This window comes from Saccopteryx leptura, chromosome 1, assembly GCF_036850995.1.
Source record: "Saccopteryx leptura isolate mSacLep1 chromosome 1, mSacLep1_pri_phased_curated, whole genome shotgun sequence".
In the NCBI taxonomy this organism is placed as follows: domain Eukaryota; kingdom Metazoa; phylum Chordata; class Mammalia; order Chiroptera; family Emballonuridae; genus Saccopteryx; species Saccopteryx leptura.
In genome coordinates, this window is record NC_089503.1 from 11,908,642 (window position 1) to 11,923,334 (window position 14,693).

The following is a 14,693-nucleotide window of genomic DNA, read 5'->3' on the forward strand; positions in this document are numbered from 1 at the left end:
GCAGGCCAGATGGGGTTGCCAAGGATGGGCAGGTTGAGGCCCAGGAGGGCGGGGCAGAGATTATGTCACTGAAATTCCCAGGGCACCACAGAGGCCTTTCTGGGACATTCCAGGGGCTGGGAGGATCCCATGGTCATTGTCAATTCTGCACTCTCTCTCTCTCTCTCTCTCTCTCTCTCTCTCACACACACACACACACACACACACACACACACACACACACACCCCATATCCCCTCTACACAACAGAAACCTCTGTCTGGCTGTGTGAGCCTGGCCAAGTAACTTCCCATTGCTTTACTGACGCCCGTCTGTCTGATCTGCAGACTGTGAGGGCTGGGCTGTTCCTGGCCCCTGGGTGCCCCTCGGTGGGAGGCCCACGCAGCTCCAGACCAGGGCACCTGACAGAGTCCTGGCTTACAGTGTGACCTCAGGCAGGCCTCGTCTCCTCTCTGAGCCTGGGTTCCTTTGTCTGTAAATTGGGTTTCTCAGCCCCCACCGTGGAGGCTATTCCAAGGGCACCCGGTAGGGTTAGGTGCCAGTGGCTGCTGTCCGGAGCTGGGGTAGCAGGCGGTGGCAGCCGGGGTGGCAGGCACCCTGGGCTCACGTTGGCAGCCCTCCTGTCCAGATCGACATGCTGCAGGCAGAGGTGACGGCCCTGAAGACGCTGGTCATCACGTCCACACCAGCCTCTCCCAACCGCGAGCTCCACCCGCAGCTGCTGAGCCCCACCAAGGCCGCGCCCCGCAAGGGCCACTTGCGTCATAAGAGCACCAGCAGCGCCCTCTGCCCCGTCGTGTGCCCTGCTGCGAGCCACATCCTCACCCCGGACAAGGAGGGCAAAGAGGTGAGGGACAGAGGGCGGGCAGCGGACACAGGACGGGGAGACACACTCCCTGGGCCCTGTGTGGCCACAGCCCTGAGGCCCAGGACTGCCCGTGACCGCCCTGGACGCGAGGGTCCTCGGCACCCGCCGCCTGCGGGGCTGAGACTGGCCTGGCCTGGGCGGGGCTGTGTGCCCCTTCCGTCCGGGCTGGGTACGTGGAGCACGTGGTCCGGGTTGGACAGTGGCTGTGAAATCCTTGGCCAGGGGTCCTTGAGCAAGTGGGGATACCTGTCGTTGCCTCAGCTCCCTCGCGTGGTCAGGGGGGACTCTCGGGGCTCTAGAGGAACTGAAGAGCTGAGGATGGCCAGGGCTCAGGTCGGGGCTGGACCCAGCGAGTGTCCATGAGGTTCTCTGGTAGACTGCAGCTCCCTCGCGTGGTCAGGGGGGACTCTCGGGGCTCTAGAGGAACTGAAGAGCTGAGGATGGCCAGAGCTCAGGTCGGGCTGGACCCAGCGAGTGTCCACGGGGTTCTCCAGGGGACTGCAGCTTCCTGGGGTCCCCTGACACAAGACGGCCCCCAGCCCCGTCCTGTCTGTGTCTCCAGAGCTTCCCGGGAGGAGGCTCAGGCCAGGCCTCTTGTCCCCCTTCTGAGTTCGGAGCCTCTGACTGGACACTAACATCTGCTTCCTCCTGTCTGTCTCTGTCTCTGTCTGTGCGTCTGTCTGCCCCGCCGCCCCCGCCGCCCAGCCCGGGCTGCCCGCCCTCCTCTCCCTGCTCCTCTGTGTGGTCCCCAGCAGGGCGGTTCACCTGACCTACGAGCCGGCCTGGCTGCTCCCGCCCGGGGAGCCCCCCGCAGCCCCCACCTCCGCTCCCTGTCTCTCCTTTTCTCGGCAGGTAATGGCTCCGGAGAGGGACCAGCCTCTGTCCTCTCCGCCTCACTCACTCTGCATGCACCCCGTCTGTCCTCTCCGCCTCACTCACTCTGCATGCACCCCGTCTGTCCTCTCCGCCTCACTCACTCTGCATGCACCCCGTCTGTCCTCTCCGCCTCACTCACTCTGCATGCACCCCGTCTGTCCTCTCCGCCTCACTCACTCTGCATGCACCCCCGGCGCAGAGGGCAGCCTCTGGGCGCTGCCTGTCCCTCGGCCTGCATGCGCTTGTGTCGTGCCTGGGGTTCCTGCGGTCCCTGCGGCCTCTCCTCCTCCAGGGCACAGGGAGGGTCTTCAGGACGAGGCCCTGGACCCACCTCTGTGACTGGGCAGCGCCAGGGGCAGGGAAGGGGAAGTCTGAGTTACACAGTCTCTGACGCAGAGGGAAGTCTCTTCCTCCAGTCACAGGTGTCCTGCACGGCCGCTGGGGACAGGGCCACTGGGGACAGGGCCGCTGGGGATGGGGCCGCGGGCGCGCTGCCGTCTGCCCTGCCTCCCCCCGGCTCCCGCCGCCTTCTGCTCCGCCTGGCTCTGCCGGGCTGGTCCCCGGTGCCCTGACCACCCCACCCCGCTCGCCCTCCCTCACAGGTGGACACAACCCTGTTTGCAGAGTTTCAGGCCTGGCGGGAATCGCCCACCTTGGACAAGACCAGCCCCTTCCTCGAAAGGGTATACCGGGAGGACGTGGGCCCGTGCCTGGACTTCACCATGCAGGAGGTGAGTCGGGCCGCGGGCCGCCCGCCGGGGGCCCTGCGCCTCAGCCGGGCCGCCCTCACCGCCGCCCCGCTCTGCTGCAGCTCTCGGCGCTGGTTCGGGCCGCCGTGGAGGACAACACGCTCACCATCGAGCCCGTGGCTTCACAGACACCGCCCGCCATGAAGGTGGCCGCCGTCGAATACGGCAGCACCAAGTAAGCTGAGCTCCCCGCACCCCTTCCCGCCCACTTGGCTCCGCAGAGGGGGTGGCCACGGAGGACTGAGGCTCGGGCCTGTCTGCGGGGGTTCTGGTGTGGCTCCTGGGGTGGGCAGGGTGTGGCGTATAGGCCGGGCCAGGGAGGGGTACAGAGGCACCTGGCGGAAGAGGGACAGTGGCCTCCCACACAGAGCAAGAAAGCATCTTTGTCTCTGCCCACTGACACATCCTGCCCCTTGCCATGCGGCCCCAGGCTCTCCAGGTGGTCCAGGATCTGGGCCTCCCAATCCTGGCTGACCTGACGCCCCTCCCACTCCCCTCTCTCCCGCAGTGGGTTCCGGGCCCCGATTGACATGTAAGTGATTTCAGTAGCCAGCTCTACCTTCTGCTAACAAATAACCACACAGCCCTGGTGTCCTGTCCTTCCTGCTCCTCAACTGGCGTTGAGCTGGGCTAGAGCAGAGCAGAGCAGATCGCCAGGGTGGAGCAAGGGGCAGAGCGAGCTGGGGGGGGGGGCGCACTGCCAGCGGGGGGGGGCACTGCCAGCGGGGGGGGGGGGCACTTCCCCTCGGCCGCCCAGGCCGTGGCCTGCAAGGGGGGGTCCCTGTGGTAGGAGCCTCGGGACAGAAGGGGACGTTTGAGCCAGGTTTGAAGAGTCAGCAGCTATATGCCAACTAGGGACAGGCCTTCTGGACAGCAGAATGAGCGCAGGGATGAGGAGCTGGGCTAGCGCCAGAGGGCCACCCACCCGGAGGGCGCGGCTGTGGGGAAGGCTGGGGGAAGGGCGAGGCTGCAGAGCGCGCCTGGGGCCAGAGTGAAGAGGCCCTCAGATGAGATCTGGGCTTTAACCTGCTGGGTCAGCGGTTCACAAACCGTCAAAAGATGTCCTTGAAAAAGAGGGTTCCCTGGTCCAATCAGAGAGTCATAGTGAACCTGGAGGCAGCGAAAGCTCTGACCAGTCCCACAGCCAAGGAACCGACTTAATGTTGCTTTACCCAGGCTGCCCCGTGTCTAGTTCCTGGGCGGCAGGTAAGCAGCAGAGCAGGGCGGTGGGTGAGGTGTGGGATTCTGGAGGAGCCCCAGCCCCTCGGCACCCACAGTAACGTGAAGAAAAAGGGGTTGAGGGGAGCGCGGCCCAAGGCCCCGTCGGCGTGCCACACCTGGGCACTTGATGACTCAGTGGAGGAGAGAGTGGACACCTGCCTGGCTGGGGGAAGGGGTGACGGGTCTGAGGCCCCCAGTGAGGTAGGAGAGGCCGTTTCAGGGACTCCCGGGGGTGGGGCTTTGGTTTACCCGACATGAGGTTCACCAGGCCCTCCTTCCCAGAGAGACAAGGACAGAGGTTCTGGGATGGGTCTAGCTGGGTTTGAAGGCCCGTCCCGGGGACTCCTTGGCCTGCCCTGGGCTCCTTGGGGAGGCTGGACCTGGGGAGAGGATACCAGGCTCCACCCCCACGTGTTTGCTGCCCCTCCCACTGGGCCACCTCCTGGCTGCTGCGTCCTCCTGCGTGAGCTGGGTGGGCGAGTCCCAGTCAGCCCCCACGGCTCCCTCCATCTGCTCTCCCCCAGCACATGTGCCCTGAGCGGGTTGGCCCGTGCCTGTCGTCACCGAATCCGGCTCGGGGACTCCGAGAGCCACTACTACATCTCACCATCTTCCCGGGCCAGGGTGAGTCATCCCTTTGGGCGTGTCACTTGGCTCCTTAGGGGCCCTCTGGGCCTCAGGCCTTCCTCGACAGCAGGGGTCCCCAAACTTTTTACACAGGGGGCCAGTTCACTGTCCCTCAGACCGTTGGAGGGCCAGACTATAAAAAAAACTATGAACAAATCCCTATGCACACTGCACGTATCTTATTTTAAAGTAAAAAAAACAAAACGGGAACAAATACAGTATTTAAAATAAAGAACAAGTAAATTTAAATCAACAAACTGACCAGTATTTCAATGGGAACTATGCTCCTCTCACTGACCACCAATGAAAGAAGTGCTCCTTCTGGAAGTGCGGCAGGGGCCAGATAAACGGCCTCAGGGGGCCGCATGGTGCCCACGGGCCGTAGTTTGGGGACCCCTGCTCTACAGAGCAGGCTCAGTGATGCGCAGAGACTTGGGCCACACAGCCGAGCCAGGCGTCCTAGTTTGCTGCTGCTGCTGCTGCTGCTGCTGCATAACAGATTACCATAAACGTGGTGGCTTAAATCAACACCCATTTATTCTCATCTCCCTGGGTCAGGAGTCTGGGCACAGCTCTAGCCGGGTCCCCAGCTCAGGGTCCCTGGACTGTATAGTCAAGGTGTCAGTCAGCTGCCTCCTTTCTGAAGATTGGGTCCTCTTCTGAGCACACATGGCTGTTGGCAGAATTCAGTTCCTTGAGGCTGAAGGACTGAGCTACCTATTTTCTTGCCAGCCAAAACGTGATCGCAGAGTGACATCCATGACCTCTGCTGTTTACTGTAACCTCCTCACGGGGTGACCCTGGAGTTCAGGTGACAGCTCCAGGCTCCTGACCCCAGCCTTTGGAGAGGGTTTTGTGGCATGTCTGTCACAGAGCCTGACTGACAGTCAGCTGCCGGTGCCAAGGGTACCCTCGACCCCCAGCTCCTGCCTTCTCTTGCTGTGTGACCCAGGCTGGATCAGGGGGCCTCACTCAGCGGGGAGGTTAGGGTGGGGTGGTCCCTATTCCTCTGTCCCCTCATAGACAGTGAAGAGGATTATAAGGAACAAAAGAGAATGTGTTTGGAAAACTCTGAGTTTGGTGCAAGGGTGACACAGTGGAGACAGGCTCTCTTTGAGGAAATGTCTCCCCTATTTGACCTTCGAGGGGCTCCTCTTGGGGGTTAACTGGACAAATGGCCCTGGCACCGGGCAGCAGACTGGTCAGCGCAGGCAGCTTATATGGTGCCGACAGGTTCCGCAGGGAACTCGACCGAGCGTGTCGGAGCTGGGCTCCCATTTACCCAAGGGGGTCTGAGCCTTAGAACGGAAAGGGGCCTGGGGCTGCTCAGCGAACCTGGGGTCCCCCATTCTGAATCCGGTCTCTTTTGGCTGCAGCCCCATCCTAGACGTCTTTGCCCAGAGCCCTTTCGGTCCCCTTTTCCAGTCCCAGCTAGGGTTCAGCAGAAGCGTCCCCATGCCTGTACCTGGTGTCCCCGCGCCTAACGTCCCCAAACCTAGCACCCCTGCGCCTAGCACCCCCGCGCCTAATGTCCCCACACCTAGCACCCCTGCGCCTAGCACCCCCGCGCCTAACGTCCCTGCGCGTAGCGCCCCGCACCTAACATCCCCACGCCTAGCACCCCCGTGCCTAACATCCCCACACCTAGCATCCCCGCGCCTAACGTCCCCGCACCTAGCACCCCCGTGCCTACATCCCCACACCTAGCATCCCCGCGCCTAACGTCCCCGCACCTAGCACCCCCGCGCCTAACGACCCCGCACCTAGCACCCCCGCGCCTAATGTCCTCGCACCTAGCACCCCCGCGCCTAACGTCCCCACGCCTAGCACCCCCGCGCCTAACATCCCCGCGCCTAACGTCCCCGTGCCTAGCACCCCGCACCTAGCACCCTGCGCGCCTAACGTCCCCGCGCCTAACGTCCCTGCACCTAGCACCCCCGCGCCTAACGTCCCCACACCTAGCACCCCCACACCTAGCACCCCTGCGCCTAGCACCCCCGCGCCTAACGTCCCCGCACCTAGCACCCCCACACCTAGCACCCCTGCGCCTAGCACCCCCGCGCCTAACGTCCCCGCGCGTAGCGCCCCGCACCTAACATCCCACGCCTAGCACCCCCGTGCCTAACATCCCCACACCTAGCATCCCCGCGCCTAACATCCCCGCACCTAGCACCCCCGCGCCTAACGTCCCCGCACCTAGCACCCCCGCGCCTAACGTCCCCGCGCCTAGCACCCCCGCGCCTAACGTCCTCGCACCTAGCACCCCCGCGCCTAACGTCCCCGCGCCTAACATCCCCGCGCCTAACGTCCCCGCACCTAGCACCCCCACGCCTAACGTCCCCGCGCCTAACGTCCCCGTGCCTAGCACCCCGCACCTAGCACCCCGCGCCTAACGTCCCCACGCCTAGCACCCCGCACCTAACGTCCCCACGCCTAGCACCCCGCACCTAACGTCCCCGCGCCTAGCACCCCCGCGCCTAACATCCCCGCGCCTAGCACCCCCGCGCCTAACGTCCCCGCACCTAGCACCCCGCACCTAACGTCCCCGCGCCTAGCACCCCTGCACCTAGCACCCTGCACCTAACGTCCCCGCACCTAGCACCCCCGCACCTAGCACCCTGCACCTAACGTCCCCGCACCTAGCACCCCCGCGCCTAACATCTCCGTGCCTAGCACCCTCGCGCCTAACATCTCCGTGCCTAGCACCCTCGCGCCTAACGTCCCCACACCTAGCACCCTGCACCTAACGTCCCCGCGCCTAGCACCCCGCACCTAGCACCCCCGCACCTAACGTCCCCGCACCTAGCACCCTGCACCTAACGTCCCCACACCTAGCACCCCGCACCTAACGTCCCCACGCCTAGCACCCCGCACCTAACGTCCCCGCACCTAACGTCCCCACGCCTAGCACCCCCGTGCCTAACATCCCCGCGCCTAGCACCCCCGCACCTAACGTCCCCGCGCCTAGCACCCCCGCACCTAGCACCCTGCACCTAACGTCCCCGCACCTAGCACCCCCGCGCCTAACATCCCCATGCCTAGCACCCTCGCGCCTAACGTCCCCACACCTAGCACCCTGCACCTAACGTCCCCGCGCCTAGCACCCCGCACCTAGCACCCCCGCACCTAACGTCCCCATGCCTAGCACCCCCACACCTAACGTCCCCACGCCTAACGTCCCCACACCTAGCACCCCTGTGCCTAACGTCCCCGTGCCTAGCACCCCCACACCTAACGTCCCCGCACCTAACGTCCCCACACCTAGCACCCCTGTGCCTAACGTCCCCGTGCCTAGCACCCCTGTGCCTAACGCCCCCGCGCCTAGCACCCCGCACCTAGCACCCCCGCACCTAACGTCCCCGTGCCTAGCACCCCCACACCTAACGTCCCCACGCCTAACGTCCCCACACCTAGCACCCCTGTGCCTAACGTCCCCGTGCCTAGCACCCCCACACCTAACATCCCCGCACCTAACGTCCCCACACCTAGCACCCCTGTGCCTAACGTCCCCGTGCCTAGCACCCCGCACCTAGCACCCTGCACCTAACGTCCCCACACCTAGCACCCCGCACCTAACGTCCCCACGCCTAGCACCCCGCACCTAGCACCCCCGCACCTAACGTCCCCGCACCTAGCACCCCGCACCTAACGTCCCCGCGCCTAGCACCCCCGCACCTAGCACCCTGCACCTAACGTCCCCGCACCTAGCACCCCCGCACCTAGCACCCTGCACCTAACGTCCCCGCACCTAGCACCCCCCGCACCTAGCACCCTGCACCTAACGTCCCCGCACCTAGCACCCCCGCACCTAGCACCCTGCACCTAGCACCCTGCACCTAACGTCCCCGCACCTAGCACCCCCGCGCCTAACATCTCCGTGCCTAGCACCCTCGCGCCTAACATCTCCGTACCTAGCACCCTCGCGCCTAACGTCCCCACACCTAGCACCCTGCACCTAACGTCCCCGCGCCTAGCACCCCGCACCTAGCACCCCCGCACCTAACGTCCCCGCACCTAGCACCCCCGCGCCTAACGTCCTCGCACCTAGCACCCCCGCGCCTAACGTCCCCGCGCCTAACGTCCCCGTGCCTAGCACCCCGCACCTAGCACCCTGCACCTAACGTCCCCACACCTAGCACCCCGCACCTAACGTCCCCGCACCTAGCACCCCCGCACCTAGCACCCTGCACCTAACGTCCCCGCACCTAGCACCCCCGCACCTAGCACCCCCGCACCTAGCACCCTGCACCTAACGTCCCCGCACCTAGCACCCCCGCGCCTAACATCTCCGTGCCTAGCACCCTCGCGCCTAACATCTCCGTGCCTAGCACCCTCGCGCCTAACGTCCCCACACCTAGCACCCTGCACCTAACGTCCCCGCGCCTAGCACCCCGCACCTAGCACCCCCGCACCTAACGTCCCCGCACCTAGCACCCCCGCACCTAGCACCCCCGCGCCTAACGTCCCCGCGCCTAACGTCCCCGTGCCTAGCACCCCGCACCTAGCACCCTGCACCTAACGTCCCCACACCTAGCACCCCGCACCTAACGTCCCCACGCCTAGCACCCCGCACCTAACGTCCCCGCACCTAACGTCCCCACGCCTAGCACCCCCGTGCCTAACATCCCCGCGCCTAGCACCCCTGCACCTAACGTCCCCGCGCCTAGCACCCCGCACCTAGCACCCTGCACCTAACGTCCCCGCGCCTAGCACCCCGCATCTAGCACCCCCGCACCTAACGTCCCCGTGCCTAGCACCCCCACACCTAACGTCCCCACGCCTAACGTCCCCACACCTAGCACCCCTGTGCCTAACGTCCCCGTGCCTAGCACCCCCACACCTAACGTCCCCGCACCTAACGTCCCCACACCTAGCACCCCTGTGCCTAACGCCCCCGTGCCTAGCACCCCCACACCTAACGTCCCCGCGCCTAACGTCCCCACACCTAGCACCCCTGTGCCTAACGTCCCCGTGCCTAGCACCCCGCACCTAGCACCCCCGTGCCTAACGTCCCCGCGCCTAGCACCCCCGCGCCTAGCACCCCCGCACCTAGCACCCTGTGCCTAGCAAACTTTCTTTAACTTTGCTCCTCCCAGGCCTGCATGTCCACTGTGCTGGGCAGCCCTAGCATGGGGGATGAAAAGGGTGTGAAGAGTTAGGGTGTGGTCCCCTAGGATGTGGTCCGCATCCTGAAGACACCAAGGAGTGTGGAGTTCCTAGGGAGAAGAGCTCCGTCCCCAAAGCATAGCCGGGGGGGGGGAACCCCCCAGCTCCCTGCCAACACCTGCTCGTGAGCCCCTTCACTTAGCCACGCTCTCTTCACACTTCCCTGCCTTTCCCCGGGCACCAGCCCCACACCCACTTTGTCCCCCTGACTAGAGCTCCTGTGTGAGGACCAGCAGCAGCATTGCCCCTCCCTGCCACTTTCTCCACTCCCCAGACTGTGGCCCACACGCTCTGGGCCTCCCGTCCCCGGAATGCCGAACCCTCAGCAGGGCTGCCATGGGCGCGGCTGCCCGCTGTCTCCCAGCCTATCCGAGGCCGGCTTTCCCCAGAAGCAGAGCTCAAGAGAAGTTCTGTGCAAGTCTGAGGAGCTGGTGAAGGCAGCAGAATGGGGTGGAAGGCAGGAGGAAGTGGGGGAGCAAGCCGGGGTGTGGCCTTAGCTGGCGTCATACCTCCATGCCAGCCCATCCGTGGCAGAGGGGCATCTCTGAGCCAGTAGTGGCCAACACTCTCAGCAAGGGGGATGGGGCCCTAGTCTGGGTAAGGGGCCTGGGCAGGGCACCAGCAGTGCCCTCTCCACGGTCTGGGAGTCTTCATGGCAGGGCCCTGCTGTGAGTTCAGGGCCTGGCATAGAGCAGGCATCAGGCCGGGTGGGGTCTTCGGGCACAGGGAGCTGGGGCCTCTAGGTGAGCGACTTCTGATCCCTGTGTGTCTCAGGGCGTTACAGAGAGCAGCTGGCTCAGGCCTGGCTGGCCGGGGCCCCCAGCAGACGCAGCAAGCAGGCCCCTGGGTGAGCGCAGATTCTAGGCAGGCTGCCTGGTTTTATGGTCCAGCTCTGCCACTGTTAGCTCTGTGACCTCAGTTCATTTTGGGGCCTCCATTTTCCCCAAGTGTAAAATGAGAATGATAAGCATGTCTGCCTCATTGGATGCATGTACTTGATTAAATGTTAGTTGCTGCAATTGTTTATTTTATTTAGAATTAGTAATAGTAGAGCTATTGTTCATTAAACAGCCCAGCCCTGTTCAATTCAGGGAGCATTATCTGGCTCTGGGACAGTATACGCAGCTTCCCGCCTAGTCTCTGACCCACGCTGGCAGTCTGAGGACTGGCCGGTCACACCATCCCCCCCTCTTCCCACAGATCACTGCTGTGTGCAACTTCTTCACCTACATCCGCTACATCCAGCAAGGCCTGGTGCGGCAGGACGGTGAGCGCCCCCTGGTGGCCGGAGGGGGATGGAGCCCTGGGGGCATCGTGCAGGCCCGCAGCAGGAGGATCAACCAGAGCAGGGGTCCCCAAACTTTTTACACAGGGGGCCAGTTCACTGTCCTTCAGACCGTTGGAGGGCCGGACTATAGAAAAAACTATGAACAAATCCCTATGCACACTGCACATCTTTTTTTTTTAATTTATTTTTTTACAGAGAGAGTGAATCAGAGAGAGGGATAGACAGACAGGAACGGAGAGATGAGAAGCATCAATCATTAGTTTTTCATTGCGCTTTGCAACACCTTAGTTGTTCATTAATTGCTTTCTCATATGTGCCTTGACCGTGGGTCACAGCAGATCGAGTAACCCCTTGCTCGAGCCAGCAACCTTGGGTCCAAGCTGGTGAGCTCTGCTCAAACCAGATGAGCCCGCGTTCAAACCGGCGACCTCGGGGTCTCGAACCTGGGTCCTTTGCATCCCAGTCCGACACTCTATCCACTGCGCCACCGCCTGGTCAGGCTGCACATAACTTATTTTAAAGTAAAAAAACAAAAACGGGAACAAATATAATATTTAAAATAAAGAACAAGTAAATTTAAATCAACAAACTTGACCAGTATTTCAATGGGAACTATGCTCCTCTCACTGACCACCAATGAAAGAGGTGCCCCTTCTGGAAGTGCAGCGGGGGCCAGATAAATGGCCTCAAGGGGCCGCATGCGGCCTGCGGGCCCGTAGTTTGGGGTTCTGCTGTCCGTGTCTCAGGCTAGGATTCTGTGAGGAGGGAGATCAAGGGTTAGTAAAGGGCTGGTAAGCCTGCTGGTGTTGAGATGAGCCACAGAAGGAGCCTCCTGGCCCTGCTTTATCGGGAAAGCTAGCCCCGTGCCACCCCCGTACCAGGTCTGACTGTTTTCTCTTGCCCAGAAACCTCTCCCTGCCCCCGGGGCCTGCAGGGACAGCTCCCTCTTACTGGCTTGGCATTTGAGGACATGGGTGAAGGGTCCCCTCCTTCCGTGGTAATCCCCTCCTCTCTAGGTGTGGTGTCCTTATGTTACTCCGAACACGGACCTCCCACTGTGCCCTTGCCTGGCAGGTCCTCCCTCCACCCACGCCCCTCCTCCCATTCTGCAAACTTCCTGCTCCCCTAAACTCTGTTCCCGGATGCGTCTTCTCCCTAACCGGTTTGGAGTCTGAGCCTCCTCCGCAATGTGGGGCTCAAGTTTCTGTGGAAGGCCGACGCTGGCCAGGGGGTGCGCCCCGAGGGGCCACCTCCTCCCAGGTACATGGACTGACACGGGGGCCCTGCTCAGTGCTCAGGGTCTCTGCGAGACCCCAGAGAGGCGAGCTTGGGAAGCATCTGCGAGTGTGTGACGGTGTGCCCGTGCACATCTGTGTCGGGCTGTGGGTGTGCCCCCCACCATGATACCGACCCTTCCAGTGCGTCTGGCACTCTACAGTTTGCCCGGCCCCAGACTGGAGTTCAGTGTTCGGCCACTCTCCGAGGTCATCTGTCCTGGGGACTGGGAAGCTCTAGAGTGTCCAGCAGCTGCCTGCCCATAGCCAGGGGAGGGGCCCAGGCCGTCGGCCTCAGGTGACTCTGAGCTGTCACCAAGCTGTCCACCCTTCTCTCTGCCTACAGCAGAGCCGGTATTTTGGGAGATCATGAGGCTGCGGAAGGAGATGGCGCTGGCCAAGCTGGGTTTCTTCCCCCATGAGGCCTAGGGCCTGGCCCAGGCCTGAAGTGGCCTCGGAGCTGGAGCCGACATCTGCCCCAGGACGGACAGACAGACGGGAAGACTGGGTCCTGGAGCCAGCCCTGAGCCAGAAGCTGAACAGACGGACAAATGGCCAGGCCATGGAGGCAGCGCTGAACTGGTACCAAACGTCCATCCCAGGACAGACAGGACCTTGTGAGCTGGCCCTCACCCTTCCACGGTGGTACTACAGCTGCAGGAGAGACTCCAGAAAGCACCAAAGACCAAGGAGCCCGGACCCATACTCAGGGTTCCGCTTTGGGGAGGAGACACCCAGGCCAGCCCGCACCCCTAACCCCCAGTTTGGGGGCTGCTGCCTGCAGGTGCCTTGTGGCTGCTTCTCCTCAGAAAGGAGCCCAGCTCGGTGGCCTGACCCCAAGTTCCCCCACCCCAGTGCCCAAGCCCTAGGCCACCAGCACCCCTTGTGGCCATCCCTCCCCCCATGCGGCCTCCCCTCTGACTGCCCCAGGGAGCCTGCCATTCTAAGTTCCCTTGGGTCAGTGGTGCTAGGAGGGGCCAGCAGGGACTTGACGCCAGCTGGTATCTGCTTGCGAACTGCCTGAAGCTCTACTGTGGACCAAGGGCCCCTCCCACTCGGCTCCCCCCACCCCTATCTGAGCCTTGTGTTCCAGGAGGCCGTGCCCCCCCCCACCGCTGGAAGGCCTGGGGCGCGTTTCCCCCAGTATAACCAGACAAGGCCTCGGGGTGCCGCGTCTGTTTTCAGCTGTGGGTGTCCGTTCAGACAGCGGGGGCTGAGGTCACCAAGCCCTGCACCCAGGACTGGATCGGGATGGGCAGGACCTGGGCCCGTCCTCATCCCTCCCAGTCCACTCGGGACCAGGGTACAACCTGGACACATCCCTCACCACGTCCGATTTCCTCCTCCAAATGGAATGTAACGCCATCTCTATTTAATAAAGGAAGCCTTTGTTGGTCGAGGCCGGCAGCCACACGCCTTTACTCCTGTGCCCTGGGGCTCGGGCCAAGGCTCGGGCACCTAAAGGAAGGAAACCAAATCCTTCGCTTGCCCACCCACCCTCGTGCTTGGGATTAAACCCCAATCCTGAAGGGATCGCTGTTGGGAGGACTACTCGAGTCCGTGGGGCTGTGGGTTGGTGGGGGATGAACCCGGCTTCCTGTCCCCTGCGGAGCGGCTGCTGTCGGGGAGAAGAGCTGGCTCTGCCACTGCCTCTTGGGCATTGGGCAGGTCCCCTCCTCCCTGCCTCAGCCTTATGGAAGCCCGGAGCCCAGGGTCAAAACTTGGAGGCTGCCTGGTGCTCGCGGGATGGTGGCAGGATTGATGGGTGACGTCTGCCAGCGGCACAGGCAGGAACTGGAGTAGCGTTGGGGCAAAGGAGGATGAAGTTCTGAGCCCTGGTACTGAGCATCCCTGCCCCCAGCACCCATGCCCCTCGTCCAGGCACACCCAGGGCCAAGGAGACACCAAGCGACATTTTACAGGTCTGGCAGAAGGTCCCACAGCCCAGACCTGCTTGGCCTGCCTGAGACAGATGACATGTCTGTCATCAGACACACATGGGGCCATCATGAATAAACAATAGCTGAGATACGCAGAGGCGTGTGTGTGTGGGACCAGGACATACACACTGGCCCCATTGTCTCCCAACAATAACTAACTTCTGAGCACTTTGTATGTCCCACGCCTGATCCCAGGCCCTTTAGATGAATAAATATTTATTTAACCCTCACCGCAACCTGAAGAGGTACTATTAGTTTCCCAATTTGCAGATGAATTGACTGAGGCACTCACCGAGATGTCACCCAGAGGAAATGGTGGCCCCGCGATAGGAATGAATGAGCCCAGCCTCAGAGCCCACAGCGTCACTAACCAGCATCCCGGACTCCGCTCACCAGACGTCCGCCCATGCCTGGACCCGCTCACCAGACGTCCGCCCCGCGCCTGGACCCGCTCACCAGGACGTCCGCCCATGCCTGGACCCGCTCACCAGACGTCCGCCCCGCGCCTGGATCCGCTCACCAGACGTCCGCCCCGCGCCTGGACCCGCTCACCAGACGTCCGCCCCGCGCCTGGACCCGCTCACCAGGACGTCCGCCCATGCCTGGACCCGCTCACCAGACGTCCGCCCCGCGCCTGGATCCGCTCACCAGACGTCCGCCCCGCGCCTGGACCCGCTCACCAGAC

The 14,693-nt window shown here is 63.1% G+C and overlaps 1 protein-coding gene across 8 annotated transcripts in view; it reads left to right on the forward strand.

The window, feature by feature from the left end:
• RAB3IL1 (RAB3A interacting protein like 1) overlaps positions 1-14,408 on the forward strand; it is a 40,826-nt gene extending 26,418 nt beyond the window's left edge. For 3 of the 8 annotated variants that reach the window (XM_066360639.1, XM_066360620.1, XM_066360646.1), the window contains exons 5-12: positions 628-846; positions 1,573-1,719; positions 2,346-2,474; positions 2,555-2,667; positions 3,001-3,024; positions 4,238-4,337; positions 10,707-10,773; positions 12,415-14,408. In XM_066360639.1, the coding sequence (XP_066216736.1) occupies positions 628-846; positions 1,573-1,719; positions 2,346-2,474; positions 2,555-2,667; positions 3,001-3,024; positions 4,238-4,337; positions 10,707-10,773; positions 12,415-12,497 (882 nt within the window). In that variant the 3' untranslated portion in view covers positions 12,498-14,408. The remainder of the gene's footprint in view (positions 1-627; positions 847-1,572; positions 1,720-2,345; positions 2,475-2,554; positions 2,668-3,000; positions 3,025-4,237; positions 4,338-10,706; positions 10,774-12,414) is intronic. The other 5 variants (XM_066360654.1, XM_066360667.1, XM_066360626.1 and 2 more) reach the window with 4 other exon arrangements.
• Positions 14,409-14,693: the final 285 nt, after the last annotated feature.